The sequence below is a fragment of the Cibotium barometz genome, chromosome 19 (assembly GCF_041138505.1).
Source record: "Cibotium barometz isolate CiBa-2024 chromosome 19, ASM4113850v1, whole genome shotgun sequence".
Classification (NCBI taxonomy): Eukaryota; Viridiplantae; Streptophyta; class Polypodiopsida; order Cyatheales; family Cibotiaceae; genus Cibotium; species Cibotium barometz.
Genome location: NC_141064.1, coordinates 20,726,467 through 20,744,118, shown reverse-complemented (window position 1 = coordinate 20,744,118; position 17,652 = coordinate 20,726,467). Strand labels below are relative to the sequence as shown.

Genomic DNA, 17,652 nt, shown 5'->3' with positions numbered 1-17,652 from the left:
ACGCTCATTGCATCCATTCATGTGCATTGTGACATGTAGGTTGGATCGAAGAACGTGGTGCAAGTCATCACCGACAACGCTTCAAATTGCCGTCGGATGGGGAAGTTGCTCGAGGAGGACTATCCCTCCATAGTATGGACACCTTGTGCCTCCCATTGCATTGACTTGCTCATGGAGGATATGGGCAAGTTAGTGTGGATGAAGTAATGACCGAAGCTATCTCTATTGTCACCTTCTTCACCACAAAGGTGAAGGTGCTTGCCATGTTCCGCGAACATAGCAAGTTGGAATTGAAGAAGAGCCTTCATCTACACGCTTCGCCTACATGTGGCTCCTCTTGGAGCGCCTCCACGATGTGAAATCCTCCCTTCGCCAAACAGTGGTCTCCACAATGTGGAATGAGTGGGATGAGCGAGAATCAGCGGAGGCCAAAGCCATGCAACGGCTTTGCCTAAAGGAGGAGTTTTGGCAGTCAGTCCGCACTATTGTCATTGCGGTCATGCCCTTCTATAGGGTATTGCGGATGACCGACATGGGGAGCCACCATGGGCCTTCTTGTTCACTTCATGAGAGAGGCCATAACAGAGTTACGCGCTTCTCCTTCCATCGACGAGGAGAAGCGCGATGGTATGTTGGCCATTGTGAAGAAGAGATGGAAGTGGATGCGAAGACCTATCCATGGTCTTGCCGCTTTATTGCACCCGGCTTACAAATCACCCGCCCTCTTCACCAACGTGGAGCTATTTGAAGCCCGAGATGCTTACTTGCCCAAAGCATTGCCGGAGGATCGCCATGGGAAGTTCCTTGAGGAGCTCATAAGCTACAATGACCAAAGGGGAGGAGCCGCGTTTGCATCTACTACCTGTTGGAAGAGGGAATCCCTTGTGAAGCCCCTCTTTTGGTGGGAGACATTTGGGTATGTGCTCTCAAGCCTCCAAAAGGTGGCTTTGAGAATCCTAGCTCAGGATTGCTCTTCAAGTGCATGTGAGAGGAACTGAAGTTCCTACTCACTTGTACACACGAAGTTACGTAATCGCTTGAGCACACAACAGTTAGAGCGGCTAGTGTATTGCCGCGCTAACTTGCGCATGGTGCGCGCAATGCAAAAGATGGAATCGGCGAGACAGGTATAAGTTACAACTTAAAAGTTATAAGTTATAAGCATTCAAATTTCAAACTTCAATGTTTATTGAAATTTGGAACCAAATTCTAACACATTGCTTGTCACTTGATCATTATACAATGTAGGTGAATGTGGATGCATTCAAGCTCACAAGGGGCACTCTTGAGAGTGTAAACAAAGTGCAGGATGAGGAGGAGGAGAGGATCTATGCAGAGATCTATCGAGAGCTCGAGTCGTTTGATCAACGACCTACTCGCACTCGTCGTGGGCGTGGAGGTAGTGGCAGAGGAGTGCAAGTAGGAAGCCGTGGATGCACGGTTCGTGGTGCTTCCAGGGACATAGTGCATACCTATGTGCGGCGTGGATCGGGTAGCTCCACACTCGCTCTTGCAGATGAGGATACTCCCTTTGGCTTCTCACATGAGCTTAGTGTAATATGCGGAAGCTTCGGAGAAGGATCGGTACTTCAAAACTCAGAAATCAGCACTCTTTTCGCGACGGAATTAATGCACAAAATGAAAGGGGATGTGCAGAAAATAGAGAGAGAAGGGGGAGATGGAGAGGACACAGTATTGGGTCCCAATTACCCTTTGTAGGGCCCCCACCACGGATGGTGTATTTGCTTTATTAGAATGATGTAAATCTGAAAACAAATACAGAAACTTGACCTTTTCTTGGCTGGAAAATCCTGCCCTTGACCTTCAGTCTTTCACCCCTTTGCGTTAGCAACTTCTTGGCTGTCCTGGCCCTTGTTTGCTTGATGCACTTGGTGAATTATGAGATGCCTTCATTGATTCTTGGCTGGAGTATTTATACTCCCCCTTTCATCCAGTCGGCCAGCTTTATAAAAGCCCCACGACTAGGTCTTTAGAAATTAAATGTTTTCACATTATGCAATATTGTGCTTTCACACTAGGCAGCCTGCTGGCCACTCTGCGCATGCCTGCTGGGACAGTGTCAGGCTGTTGGGCACTCTGCGCATGGGTGTGGGACTGCCCCCTACACCTGGCCGACCTGCTGGGTAGGGTTTCTAGCCCTGACGGCTGCCTGTCCAGAAGCACTAGGACTGGCCTTCCAGCCCTTCCAGCCCATGCCATGGCTGGTGGGTGTTAGCACTTTCATCCCTAGTTTCTGCTCTTTATGGTGCCCATTTGGTCCCCTTTTGTATGGCCCTTGCTTGTGGGCTGGCCACCCCTTTTTTTTTACTATTTTTCTGGGATTTTTCCCAGCCATTCTGGCATTTTTCCAGTGAGCCATGTCCAACAGCTCCAATCGGCCTGTTTTTGAGCTCCAGTCGGCCAACTCTTCCCCACTAAATAGTGGGTGCTGGCCTCTCATTTTTCATAGAGTCTTGTACTTATTTGCTCCCTCACTTATGAGACTATCACTGTCTCTTGCTTGGGACTGTTTTAGTTCAGTATATTCAGCATAGTTTGCTCCATCTCTCTCTCTCTCTTGCACTCTCTGTTCAGCACATTCTAGTGCCACTCTGCTTCCGCTCTATGCACTCTTTCGTGGATCTCTGGGATTGGCTTGTTACACCAGCCAATGCCACCCCTCCCACCCTTGCTTCCGGTGGTGTTACTCAGGCACAGATTGATATTTGGCAGTCGAATGATCGACGTGTTTTCTCCTTCCTGATGTTGAATTGTCAGGATGCTGTTCTCTCTCATGTGCGTACAGCAGATGCTGCACATGAAGTTTGGAAGGCTTTTGCAGATCTCTATGAGATTAAGTCTCCGGGTCGGATTTTGGCATTGGAAAAGCAACTTATGAACTTATCAGTTTCTGCGTTTCCATCGTTATCTGCTTTCATCTCAAAGATGAAAGATCTCCGGGACGAGCTTGCTGTTTGTGGCAAGGACATCTCCACAGAGGATATGGCTATTCGGCTGCTCTCCAAACTTCCAGAGAGGTTTGATGCATACTTTCAGTCTCTGGTTTCTTCTCCTCGTCCTGTTCCAGTTACTTGGGAGGAAGTTCTCCCCTCCATTATGCAGATAGAGTCTCGCTTTGAGGAGCGGACTAGCACCTCCGGTGGCCCTGATGGAGCTTTGGCAGCACGAGATAAAGGGAAGTCTCAACAAAAGAAAGGTAAAGGGGGTTCTGACAAGAACTCCAAGGATTCCGATAAGGATAAAGACAACAAATCTTCAAAGAATAAGGACATTGAATGTCATTATTGTGGCAAGAAGGGTCACAAGTCACCCCAATGTCACAAGAAGAAGCGTGATGAAGCAGCAAAGAACTCTCCCTCAACGGCGGTGTCTCAACCCAAGAAGGATGATGGAATTCTTCTCTTAGCAGGTACTCGGCGTATACTTGCTCTTGTGACTTCTCAGTGGATTGTTGATAGCGGTGCTACTGCTCATATGACACCCCATCGAGATTGGTTCGAGGACTTCACTGCCAGATCAGGCGAGATCACTCTGGGTGATTCTTCTTCTGTGCCAGTGCATGGTCATGGCACTATCCCCATCTTCCGTTCTGAAGAGGACAAGAGGTACTTCTCTGACGTTCTGTATATTCCAGATTTGGCTTTTAACCTTTTGTTAGTGAGTGCTCTTACAGCTCAGGGTGCGGAGGTGATCTTTTCTCGTTATGAGATTACCATTCGTGATAAAGCGACTGGTAGCATCTTGGCTCAGGGAGTCCAAGATAGTGGCCTCTACAAACTTACCGCTCTGCTTTCTTCTGGTGCTTCTTGCTCGGTTTGGCCATTTGAGCTATCAGCTTCTGCAGCGAGCTTCGAAGGATGGGTTGGTTGATGGATTACCAACCATCAAGGCTCCGTCTTCTGCTCGTTCCTCTTGTTTACAGGGGAAGCAACACCGAGCCGCCTTTCCGAAGGAGGCGACACACAGATCTTCGACATCACTTGCTCTCATTCATGCAGATTTATGTGGTCCTATGAGTACCGCGTCTTTGAGTAAGGCGTTGTACATGCTCGTGATGGTGGATGATTTTACCAGATATACTTGGGTTTTTGTAGACCAAGGATGAGACTTTTCATCACTTCTGTGATTGGAAAGCTGAGGTGGAAAAAGAGACCGGTCACTCGGTCAAGGCTCTCAGGACCGATGGAGGGGGTGAGTTTACATCCCAGGAGTTTCAACAATATTGCAAGACACATGGCATTCGGAGACAGCTTACTACAGCATATACTCCATCTCAGAATGGAGTTGCCGAGAGGAAGAATAGGACCATTATGGAGATGGCCCGTGCTATGCTTGAGCATTCTTCATTACCTCGACGTTTCTGGGCTGAGGCGGCTTCCACTCCTGTCTACATTCAGAATAGGTCTCCTACTGCTGCTCTTCCCGACAAAACTCCATATGAGGCTTTCCATGGTGAGAAGCCCTCCGTTGTTCATTTCCGGATATTTGGATGTACCGCGTATGTTCATGTGCCTAAGGAGCACCACTCCAAGTTGGACTCGAAGTCTCAGCGCATGACTTTTCTCGGATACAGCACTGTGTCCAAGACATATCGTCTTTATGATCCTCAAGCCGGTAAAGTTGTTGTGAGCCGTGATGTGGTGTTCGACGAGACTCCTACATCTTCAGAGGGGGGTGGTGAGCTTCTTCTTCCTGCACCTCCTTCTCCTCCTCCTACTCCTCCTCCTGCTCCCGTTGTTACTGTTACACCTCCAGCTGAGGATTCTCAGTCAGATGATGATGACCCTGCTCCTCCTCCGGCGAGTTCGAGCAGATCTGTACCTGGTTGGTATTATCAGACAGTTCGTGACTCTGGGTTACGTGAGCTTCCTTCTGCTCCTCCGCCTGGTTCTCTTCGGCGTTCTTCCAGAGTTACAGGGAAACAAATTCATGAGGGCAACATGTTTGTTAATTATGCTCTTATGTCTACAATCATTAATGGTCCTTCTGATCCCACTTCTGTAGACGAGGCTCTTTCACATGAGTCTTGGCGTCATGCTATGCAGACAGAGCTGGATGCTATCGAACGGAATGGCACTTGGATTTTGGTGCCCCGGCCTCTGCAGCGTAAGGTGATTGGTGTGTGTTGGATTTTCAAATCAAAGTTCCGAGCTGATGGCAGCTTGGACAAGCACAAGGCGAGGTTGGTTGCCAAGGGTTATGCTCAGCGCCCTGGTGTCGACTTCGATGAGACCTTTGCTCCAACGGCCCGGATGACTACCATTCGTACCGTTCTTGCACTTGCAGGACATCATAGATGGCCCGTTTTCCAGATGGACGTCAAGTCGGCTTTCTTGAATGGAGAGCTTACACAGGAGGTTTATGTTGATCAGCAGCCAGGATTTGTTGTTCCGGGCAAACAGGATCATGTGTACCGGCTGAAGAAGGCTTTATATGGTCTAAAGCAGGCTCCGCGGGCTTGGTACCAGCGGATTGATGAGTTCTTTCAGAAGCTCGGCCTGCGCCGTTCTCATGCAGATTCGAACCTTTATATCCTCCTTGAGAGGGGGTTGATTGTTATCATTGTGGTCTATGTTGATGACCTCATCTTTACAGGTTCTTATTCTGTGCGGATCCGTTCTGTTATGGATGCTTTGGAGATAGAGTTTGAGATGACGGATCTGGGCCTCTTGCACTATTTTCTTGGCTTTGAGATTTGGCAGACCTCGAAGGGCATTTTCTTCTCTCAGCAGAAGTACACTCGGGAGATTCTCGACAGATTTCAGATGACTGGGTGCAAACCAGTATCTTCTCCTTTGGATATTGGTGAGAAGCTTTCTTCACTTGATGCTTCTCCAGGGACTGATCAGGGACAGTATCGGGTTCTCGTCGGTTGTTTGGTATGGTTGACCTACTCCCGATTGGACATATGCTTCGCAGTCAGTTTATTGAGTTCCTTCTCATCCAAACCCCGTCAGCAGCATTGGCGGTGTGCTCTCAGAGTTCTCCGGTACTTACGTGGCACTCTGGATTTTGGCATCTTTTATGGCCAAGGACGCACTCTTGTTGGATGGTCTGACTCAGACTGGGCTGGAGATCCAGATACTCCGCGTTCGACCACTGGTTGTGTCTTTTCACTTGGGTCTGGAGCCATTTCTTGGAGCAGTAAAAAGCAGCCTACTGTGGCACTTTCCTCTACCGAGGCGGAGTACCGTGCAGTTTGCTATGCTGCATGTGAGGCGATATGGTTGCGGAGATTATTGGAGGAGCTTGGCTGTCCTCCTACCGGATCTACTCTTCTTTGGTGTGACAATCAAAGTTGCATCGCCATCGCCAAGAACCCTGTGTTTCATGCTCGTACGAAACACATTGAGATTCAGTATCACTATGTTCGTGAACGGGTTCTTGCTGGAGATTTGCGTTTGGAGTATTGTCCTTCCGCAGAGAATGCTGCAGATTTGTTCACCAAGCCGGTTTCTCAGGCTTCCTTGGCTCCTCATCTTCGGATTCTCGGAGTTTGTTCAGCATCTGGTGCTGAGAGGGGGTGTTAGCACTTTCATCCCCAGTTTCTGCTCTTTATGGTGCCCATTTGGTCCCCTTTTGTATGGCCCTTGCTTGTGGGCTGGCCACCCCTTTTTTTTTTACTATTTTTCTGGGATTTTTCCCAACCATTCTGGCATTTTTCCAGTGAGCCATGTCCAACAGCTCCAGCCGGCCTGTTTCTGAGCTCCAGTCGGCCAGCTCTTCCCCACTATAAATAGTGGGTGCTGGCCTCTCATTTTTCATAGAGTCTTGTACTTATTTGCTCCCTCACTTATGAGACTATCACTGTCTCTTGCTTGGGACTGTTTTGGTTCAGTATATTCAGCATAGTTTGCTCCATATCTCTCTCTCTTGCACTCTTTGTTCAGCACATTCTAGTGCCACTCTGCTTCCGCTCTGTGCACTCTTTCAGTGGGCACAGCCTGGGCCCTCCTGGCCCCTTGGGGGGTGGTTCTACATCTCCCCCATGCCCACACTAAGAGTGCAAACCATTCGCACTGGGGTAGCCTTATGGGCTGGCCCCATCTCTACATGCAAACCTACATGCCCACAGAGGTCTGGCATCCAGTTGCAAACTAGATACACAGAACATCTGACATCATTCCAGAGGGAGACTCACAGCGCGGACTGGCACTGTTTCATGTGCAGGACAGTGCACACCTGACCTTGGACTCATGTGCAGGATAATGCACACCTGACCTCGGACGACTGAGATGGATCCCTGGCTGACTTGTCCCGGACTGGGCTCACATGGGACCAGTTCACCATCCCAGGTCCTGCACCTTCTGTACAGAAATGTCTACATGGCATCCAAGTGCGGGATGCACGTGACATCCCCTTCTGCTTAACTTGACGGAAGCTGCATAGCCTCCAAATAATCCGTCAATAATGCCGGATAGTCTTCGAAAAATTCGTTTTCGAGCCATACCGCTTCATGAGTTCCTCGGTCCTGAAACTTCGTGAGAAACTGTCGTAGTCTTCGGCCTGAGCCATGCTTGAAACGGTGCAGAAGGATCTGTTCTGGAACCATTACTTCTGCTTCATCAATAATGTTTGGTTCCGCTTCGTCTTTGACCTCTGAAGGGGGTGGACCTGCATATGGCTTTAACCAACTGACATGAAATACATCGTGCATAGTCCAACTCGGAGGTGGCTTTAACTGCATAGACACCTCATTAATCTTTTTCCGGATGGGAAATGGTCCGAAGCTCCTGAAGGACAACTTTGGGCATCGCTTGCCCACTTGCTTCAATCTTTGCTTCATAATCCGAAGATACACCCAATCCCCTTCCGAAAACTTCCATGTCCCTTCGGTCTTTATTGGCCTGTCGAGTGTAGGCCTCTTGCGCTTTAGCCAATATGTCTTTAACGGACTCTAGGATCTCCTGGTAAGACTCCGTCACTCTGTTCGCCTCCGGTACTGAAGACCAAGTCCTGGTTAATAACGACTGGAAAGGCCTTCCAAACGCTCAAAGGCCAACTGGTTGTATATCTCTGTCTGGAATGCACTGGAAAAATTCAACTTAGTACCAAAATTATCAAACAATGCCCTCCAAAAATGACTGGTAAACTTGGCATCTCGGTCTGACACTATGGTCCTAGGTATCCCGCCAATCGGATACCAATGCCGAATGAATAGCTGGGCAACATCCTCGGCGGTCACATTGGCCCTGCAAGGAATCAGCATAACAAATTTGCTGAACCTATCAACAATAGTTAAACACTGTGTATTACGCTTACTCGGACTGGGAGGCAGATTTGTGACAAAGTCCATTGAAATGTCTTGGAAAGGACCCTCGGGAATCGGCAAAGGCTGTAACAACCCTATCTTCTTTCCACGAGGAGCTTTCACCTTTTGACAAATGTCACAACGTTGTACATATGTAAACACATCACGCCTCATCTTTGGCCAATAGTATTGCCGTTCTAATTTCTCCAGAGTCGAATTCATGCCCCTATGACCACCTGTAATGGCGTCATGGGCATCATGGAGAAGAGCTGCCCGGAATGATTTCATGACACATAGTCGGCCTTTGTAGAAAAGCCAACCAGCGCGTATCAAAAAATGGCATGGTCCTGTGGCATCCAATGCCTGTTCCCACTGTGTACCGAATTCTCGGAATCCGCGTACGTGTGCGTCATGTCTTCTAGTTCTGTACCAACAAGGTCAAGTCTAGTGGTCTGAATCGCAGATACTTGTCCCTTCCTGCTCAAAGCATCGGCCACGGGATTGGCCTTTCCTGGAAGGTACTCAATCATACCACCGAACTGCTGGAATATTGACTCCAGCGGTGTTGTCGATCACTCCACTGTGCACTTGGCATCGTCTGAATCCAGCGCAATGCCTGATGGTCAGTGCGAACCTCAAAGTCACGGCCATACAGGAAATGTTTCCAATGTTTCAAGGCCTGTATAACTGCTAGGAGTTCACGATCATAGACTGAGTAGTTCTTTTCGGCAAGCAGTAACTTACGAGACATGTAAGCTACCGGATGACCATTTTGTTGCAATACACCTCCAATTGCGATGTTACTCGCATCGGTGATCACTTAAAATGGTTCGTCCCACGAGGCAAGGGCTAAACAAGGCGCTTCTGATAAAGCCACCTTGAGGTTCTGGAATGCCTCCAACGCTCGTGGAGTCATTCGAATCTTTTGCCTTCTTGTTTTCACTCCCTTTAGTAGATCGGTGAGGTCTGCCGAGAGATCAGACAACTTATCAATGTGGGTGGAATATGCCTGGCATATACCCACAAATGATCTAGTGTCATAAGCGGTCTGAGGTACTTCCCAGTTAACAATCTCGGCCACTTTAGCCGGATCAAGTCGAATGCCTTCAGCACTAATTATATATCCCAAGTAATGCACCTGGAACAGATAAAATTCTGACTTCTTTTCATTGACATAGAGCTCGGTGCTTTCCAGCAACTTAAGAACTTTCTCCACATCAATGTCATGCTGCTCAACTGTAGCTGAAAATATGAGTATGTCGTCCAGAAATATGAACACACACTCTCCAATCAACTCTCGGAAAATACGCATCATCATGCGGTTAAATGTAGCTGGGGCGTTCGTCAATCCAAATGGCATAACCACAAATTCATAGTGGGCCCGTTCTGTACGGAAGGCTGTCTTTGGGATGTCTCCCTCAACAATCCGTACCTGGTGGTACCCACTCTTTAAATCCAGTTTTGAGAACACCTTTGCTCCATTCAGCCTCTCGAGAATATAGTCAATTCGAGGCATCGGGAATCTGCTCTTGATAGTCAGCTTGTTGAGTGCACGATAATCGACACACAACCGGGAAGACCCATCTTTCTTCTTGACAAACAAGATCGGTGCTGCAAACGGCGACACGCTGGGGCGGATGAAGCCAGCTTGCAACAATTCTGGCGGTCCAACTCCGATTCCATTGCCTTAGAAAGGCGATACGGAAACTTGCTCGGGGGTTCCGAGCCTGGGAGGAGGTCAATCCTATGATCCTCCGGTCTGGACGGGGGAAGCTGGGGAGGGAGACTGTCCCGAAGAAAAATCTTCTGGAACTTTTCATGGAGAACCGAGTACTTCTCGGAAGCACTGGCCACCGTCTGGGCTGTCTGGATGTAAATCATCGCACACTGTGCGCCTTTCCTGACTGCTCGATAAGCCTGCAAGTGGCTTATGAGCGGAAAGTTCGGAATACCTAGCTCACACTTAATGGTCACCGGGGTGTTTGACACATTCCGATCAATCTGGAACGTGTGCTTGTCCCACTTGACATCAGGAAGAAACTTGTGAAACCACTGGATACCCAAAATTATGTCTGCTCCTACAAGAGGGGCAACCATAAAGTCACGCACAAACTCTATGCCCTGAATCACTAACTTAGCACCTAGAGCTTCATACTTGACACTCGTTGTCATACCTGTGCTAAAACCCTCCACTTGTTTGTCCACCGGAGTCAGCTCGAAACGGGCACGCCTAGCGGCCTGTTCCGTGATCACATCCTCCGTGCTGCCGCTGTCAAACAAGACAACGACTCTCTGGCCACCTATGTAGCCAAAGGACTTGAGCAATTCGTTGCGTTCATACTCCTGGTCATGGGCGCCCTTCTGCTTATCTTCGAGCTCCCAGCTAATAATTGCTCCAACTGAAGCACCGGGGATTGAAGAACTAGCGGTAGCCGCTGGGGTCTGTGTGGGAGCTGTGCTCACCACGGAAGTTGTGGAGGCGGCGGCAACCTTTGGAGGCTTCTTCGGACAATCCCGAGAAGTATGTCCTTTTGTGTGACAAAAGAAACATCTACCCTCCTTCTTGTACTGAGAAAGCTCCTCAGCACTCAACTTGCCACCTGTCTTGCCTGCCTCCGCTTTCTGGTCTGGAGTAAGCTTAGACGCATTGTTCGAGTTCTTGGAGCCAGAGGCTCCCGGGCTCTGTCCTGGGGAAGACCCCGTCTGGTTCTGGCTTTTGCCCCCCGAGGCATTAGCCTTGGGAGAAGCCGGCTAGGAAGTCTTGGGCTTGCCACCATTGTGTTTCATTTCTGCACTCTGCGCAAGCGAGAGTGCGTCCTCAAAGGTGGCTGGCCTAAACATACGCACCTCCCATTGGATTTGCGTGTCCAGGCCATACAAAAACTGCCCTTTCTTGTCCGTATCAGATAAGCCTAATTGCAGACACAAGGTCGAAATTTTATTGGCAAACTGAAGGACTGGTTGCGCGTTCTGACGCGCTCCCCTGAACTCGTCTTCGAGTCGCTCAAGGTAGTGAGGCGGTAGAAACCGCTGCTTAAGGTCGCGGACGAACTCGTCCCACACATAAGCTGCCATACCTGCTCTGGTGTGGGCATGAGCCCACTGAGTCCACCAAGGAATGGCCTCACCTTCCAAGTACCAACTAGCTAAGATCACTTTGTCAGTATCTGTTTTCCTAACTGCGGCAAAGTAAGCTTCAAATTGATGTAACCATGAATAAAGAGTAGTGGGATCGAGTTTACCATTATACTTACTGAAATTCATTTTCTCGGGAAAATGATTCGAGGGCGCCGCCGATGTCAATCTGGCGTCCAAAGCTCTAAGGTAACGCTCGTGTTCCACTCGTCGCATGGCGTTGTCTTCTCGTTGTCGAATCTCCAATGCACGCATCTGCATCTCAAGCAAGGAGCTTGGCTGCGGCTGTGACCCCGCGAGAGGGTCCCTGTGACAAGGATCTGGTATATGGGGTACGGAAGGAGAGGGAGGAGGAGATGGAAAACGCAACGCTGGAGAGCGAGAACGCTCCTCCAGAGCCAAAATCCGCGCCTTCTGCTCATCCAACTTGGTTGTCTGGTCTGCGATTGCTCGCATCATCTGCTAGAACATGTCTGTGACACTCAAGCCGGGTGCCCTCGCTGGGCTGCCTGGTGCACTCTGGTCCCATGGTTCTGGTTCTCTCTCGTCGCCAAAACTCGCCATAGCGAGAAAATGCAATTCCTTTCCGGAACGCAATCTGACCATCCACTATCTGTGTGGGAGACTTCCGGAGGCTTCCGGAGGCTAAAAACCAACCGTCCTTCGAGGGACAGGAGTCACTCCGAAAGGGGTAGTCCACCGGTGTCTAAAAACCAACCACACGAGCGAAAATTTTTTTGGTTTTCTTTGCTGAATCTTTGTCCTTGAAGTAGGCTCTGATACCACTGTAATATGCGGAAGCTTCGGAGAAGGATCGGTACTTCAAAACTCAGAAATCAGCACTCTTTTCGCGACGGAATTAACGCACAAAATGAAAGGAGGTGCAGAAAATAGAGAGAGAAGGGGGAGATGGAGAGGACACAGTATTGGGTCCCAATTACCCTCTGTAGGGCCCCCACCACGGATGGTTTTGCTTTATTAGAATGATGTAAATCTGAAAACAAATACAGAAACTTGACCTTTTCTTGGCTGGAAAATCCTGCCCTTGACCTTCAGTCTTTCACCCCTTTGCGTTAGCAACTTCTTGGCTGTCCTGGCCCTTGTTTGCTTGATGCACTTGGTGAATTATGAGATGCTTTGATTGATTCTTGGCTGGAGTATTTATACTCCCCCTTTCATCCAGTCAGCCAGCTTTATAAAAGCCCCACGACTAGGTCTTTAGAAATTAAATGTTTTCACATTATGCAATATTGTGCTTTCACACTAGGCAGCCTGCTGGCCACTCTGCGCATGCCTGCTGGGACAGTGTTAGGCTGCTGGGCACTCTGCGCATGGGTGTGGGACTGCCCCCTACACCTGGCCGACCTGCTCGGTAGGGTTTCTAGCCCTGTCGGCTGCCTGTCCAGAAGCACTAGGACTGGCCAACAGCCCTTCCAGCCCATGCCATGGCTGGTGGGCACAGCCTGGACCCTCCTGGCCCCTTGGGGGGTGGTTCTACATCTCCCCCATGCCCACACTAAGAGTGCAAACCATTCGCACTGGGGTAGCCTTATGGGCTGGCCCCATCTCTACATGCAAACCTACATGCCCACAGAGGTCTGCCATCCAGTTGCAAACTAGATACACAGAACATCTGACATCATTCCAGAGGGAGACTCACAGCGCGGACTGGCACTGTTTCATGTGCAGGACAGTGCACACCTGACCTTGGACTCATGTGCAGGACAATGCACACCTGACCTCGGACGACTGAGATGGATCCCTGGCTGACTTGTCCCGGACTGGGCTCACATGGGACCAGTTCACCATCCCAGGTCCTGCACCTTCTGTACAGAAATGTCTACGTGGCATCCAAGTGCGGGATGCACGTGACACTTAGAGAGCCCGAGTTCGATGATGAGGGCAACCTTCTTAGCGATGGCGACCTCGTCGAGGCCACTGATGTGTCCTCTTCTCATGAGGATGATTTCAGCGAGAGCGCTAATAGTGATGCCTTTGTCTAGTCTCTCCTTGGGCCTTGGCTCTAGCCTCTCTTTTTGTACTCGTGCCTAGCGCGCATGATCGCATCGCACCTCTATACTTTATGTACTTTTGTTTGTCACTTCAAACTTGTTAAGTTGTTTTTAATGATATTTTGGTTTGAAACAACTTCTCTAGACTCTACCCTTCCAAATTGAAAAACCGTATTTTATCGTATGGTACCCCATGCTTGATATTTTGGAGAGTGGTATACCATCTACTCGGAGCTGATGTTGCTCTCATGTTTCTATGTTCTTAGTACTCCATGATGAGTTTCCATGGACAGTTTTGTATCACCCCAGTGAGATAGCTATGTTTATATTTTCTTTCTGTTTTATTTTCCATTCCATGATGAGATATACCATGGACATTATTGTATCCCCATTGGATCTTTAGTGGACACTTAATATATATCTCTCTCTCACACATACAGGTACACCGATTTGTCTCATAGGCCGAGTTCAGTCTTTTGGAAGACGTTAATAAAATCTTTCTTTCTTTCTTTCTTTCTCTCTTACGGGGTTATAGATGGGAATCAGTTTTCCGCCCTCAGCCACGCACAGTGGGAGGTACCAGAGGATCTGGAGGAGTGGCAATACTTTACAGGGAGGAGCTTCGTGACAAAATACATGTGGTACATAGAGATGCAAATGCGAGGTACATGTGGGTCCGAATATGCAGAGAGGGGCTCCGCGAGCTATATGTGGTGGTATGCTACTTTCCCCCAGCCCACTCCAGGTTTGCACCATTAGGAGAGTCGCCCTATATACCACTATATGACGGTATCATGAGGTTTGCCAACATGGGAGACATATTACTGCTGGGAGACTTTAATGCACGTACAAGCACAGAGCAGACAGAGTTGTATGATACTCACACACACACACACACACACAAGAGAGTGCAAAACAGAGAGATGGATGGCTAAATTTTCTTCTATCTTCTTCTCTTCTCTACAACCATATAACTAAAAGATAAGAGTACATACATAAAGGGAAAGTACTCTCCTACAACAACATATAAAGTAGTCGGTCTATAGTATAAACCCGACTATATGAGCTAGCGCTATAACTATGCCATAACTCTAGTACTCCAAAGTGGTTATCACACAGCCTATCATCCACTGGCGGCATATCAACCATAATCTCACCAATGGTGCACATAAGTGTAGGAGCTGTTACTCGGGCCGGTCATCAATGTCCACCGTAGCACTAGTTGAGATCGATATCTCAACACATGCTGTCTGAGCCGAATTGGACGGCAAGAAAAGAGATTTGCAACAAGCATTTCCATTCACACAGAAAGGTCTAATGTGACTTGGACTCACATCAACAGATCCATCAACCTTTCATAGTTCAAGACATTCATTTGTACATCTTACTTGCATTAATACGAGTTTAGGGTAGGATATTCGTGTACGAATGTGTAGGTTGCAAGTCTTCCGCTATACGCCCTTCCCTGTTTACACTTCCATTGCACTAGTAGTCTTACAATTGGTATCAAAGCTCAAGACTAGCAAAAAAAAAAACCATTCCATATGTACGTTCATTGTCTAACTAAGGAAATAGCCCGTAGAGTCAAGAGAGCACATCTAGGTTTGGGAAAAGTCATATGTGTGTCAGTAGAAGCCTATGTTAGTTGCAAAATTGCTTTTCCAATATTCCGTGTGTGTATCTTGATTGATTAGGGCAGATTCAAGGAAGCACAGTTCAGCTTGGGAAAAGTTGCTTTTGGGTTCCCTTTTGCTTGTTACCACTTTTCTTTTGACCTCATGGCTGCAGATGAGCAAATTCTAGCTTGGACCAAACGCTATCAGCCTAGCTCAATAGCTCATTCGTGACCCTTAGTATAAGGATGGAGGACTTTTCGCAACAATTGTGGACGCAACAGGAGTCTCAGGGCTGTATGACACAAGGGACACACCACCAGCAGGCCAAGGGCAACAATTGAGTCGATTAGGTTTGGGCGAGCACTACAAAATAATAATGGTTAACCATGGGCACCTCCGTGTGAACAATCGTGTGTGATTATAGGATTAATTATTTTGGCTTTTGCTAATCGACCAGCCAACAACCTTGATGAACAGCCGACCAGCATCCCCACTCCTCATCAAAGTACTCTACACCTTCACCTCTTCAATAAGCACTCCACAGGCAATTGGAAGAGTAAGCATAGGGATCTGCAGCCAGCATTTGCGTCTGGATAGTGTGACTTGGGTCGAGATCAGCAAATTGATCCACCTTTTTAACCTCAGAACATTCAAACATACATATTTTTGCATTAACTTGTAAGTCTTCCACTGTGCATCCTTCCAGTTTGCACTAGTGGTCTTACAATTGGTATCAAAGCTTAGGACTAGCAAACTTTTTTCTTTCCTGCGTTGGTTGTCTAACTAGGGAAGTACCACGTACAGTCAGGAGAGCACACCCGAGTTTGGACAGTCAGAATTGTGTTAGAAGAAACCTAGGAAACTCTGCAAAATTTCTTTACCAGCATCCCATGTGTGTTGCTTGCTTGACTCAGGTAGAATCAAGCAAACATAGTAGATTTTGGGGGAAGCCATTTTTGGGCTTCCTTTGCTTGTTACCATTTTTTTGCTCACGGCTATGGATGAGGAGATGCAAACTTGGGCCAAGATGCTCCTTTTTGCAACAGTTGGAGACACATCAGGAGTCTCAGGAACATCCGACGTGAGGGATACACCACCAACAGACCAAAGGCAGAATTGGGCCGATCAGGTTTGGGCACGTGGACCAATTTAATAATGGCCAAACATGGGCACCCCCATCTGTGTTTGTAGTCTTACTCTTAAGCTGATGCACAGCTGTTGTCTCAATATAAAGCTGTGTTTCTGCTGCCCAAGTGCCCCCCCGGACCCCCCTCCTCCTCTCTCCTTTCTCATCCTCTTTTCCTTAAGAATGTCACTTGAATGTCTTCTCACTATAGAGAGGGAAGTATGCATGTGCCACCAAATCACAGAGAGATGTTCATCAGCCATGATAAAGTAAAATATAATAGCCAAATCTTTTTCACAACAACAGCAATTTGCTCTTGTTAGAGACCAGTACTCTTACGTTGTAGAGTTCTGCGCAGTGTTCTTTGTCCCTTCGAGTGACTGTGATCCAGTAGAAACCTAGCACAAAGAGGACAACCCTGGAAAGAAACAGCCCCGAATGTACGATGATCGCTCTGCGCAATCCTTTCAAGTGAGCATAGTTCTGCTGATTGCCAGGTGAAGACTTGGTGATGTCAAAATTGTTCTCCTCCCCACCAAGATCGTTCTTCTCGCCCTCTGCTAGAAGGTGTGAAATGCCAGGCTCGCCATTCTTCTCTTCGACTCCGTTCTGGTCAGGAGACCTGAACATGGTACACAGTCTGCAGATGATGTAGTAGGTTATCACAATCATGAGGAGGAAAACCACCTTCATGGGCACGAAGACCAGAAGAGCTAAAACCAGGGCCGCCTTCTCCCAGATGGAAATGTCGCCTTTTCCCATGGTCCCGTATGTGTCGTGCCGTACGTAGGCGGCGTACTTGGACTCCATCTCGTCCAGGATATCCGCTATTTCCTCTAGGGTTTTTCCTGCATCTTCGCCTTCGTATGATGAGGAGCCTTCCGCCCTCTCTTCTCTTGTGAGCAGAGGGGATTCGTCTGCATGCGATCTCGACGAGCTTTCACCCTTGCTGTTCTCACCGTTTCTCTCTGCCGACGTCGACGCCATATCCGTCACCTCCGAGGGCAAAAAAGGCAGCTCACCAGAGGCGACCTGAGGGATCATAGGATTGTCCCCTTCCTAGAGGCCTTCAGAAAACTCACGCTCCATTCAAGGGGGCTCTTGCACTCGCATGGCCACAAAGCTCACGGGATGCACCTTTTTCTTCCCTTTAACGATGAGATTGCTGGGCCGTTGTCGATGGCGATGTCGGAGCTCCTGCTGGTCCGACAAAGCTTGGGAAATATTGTTTGCATGCAAGGAAGGTGTCAGAGTTGTCACCAAATTGTATTTGGAAATAGAGGCCACCAAGTGACCAAGGTCAAAAACTTCTACAAGATGGTATGAAGTTATCTGTACTTTGTATAATATTTGGAAATAGAGGCCACCAAGTGACCAAGGTCAAAAACTTCTGCAAGACTTCTATCTTTGGTATGAAGTTATCTGTACTTTGTATAATATTCAGTTTTTTAGTGGTGGGGCATATTCAGTTTTTTAGTGGTGCCAATGCAA

At 48.2% G+C, this 17,652-nt stretch overlaps 1 protein-coding gene across 1 annotated transcript in view; it reads right to left on the bottom strand.

The window, feature by feature from the left end:
* LOC147628340 (lysophospholipid acyltransferase LPEAT1-like) overlaps positions 1-17,404 on the bottom strand; it is a 54,805-nt gene extending 37,401 nt beyond the window's left edge. The window contains exon 1 of the mRNA XM_086813427.1: positions 16,501-17,404. Within this exon, the coding sequence (XP_086669553.1) occupies positions 16,501-17,205 (705 nt within the window). The 5' untranslated portion in view covers positions 17,206-17,404. The remainder of the gene's footprint in view (positions 1-16,500) is intronic.
* Positions 17,405-17,652: the final 248 nt, after the last annotated feature.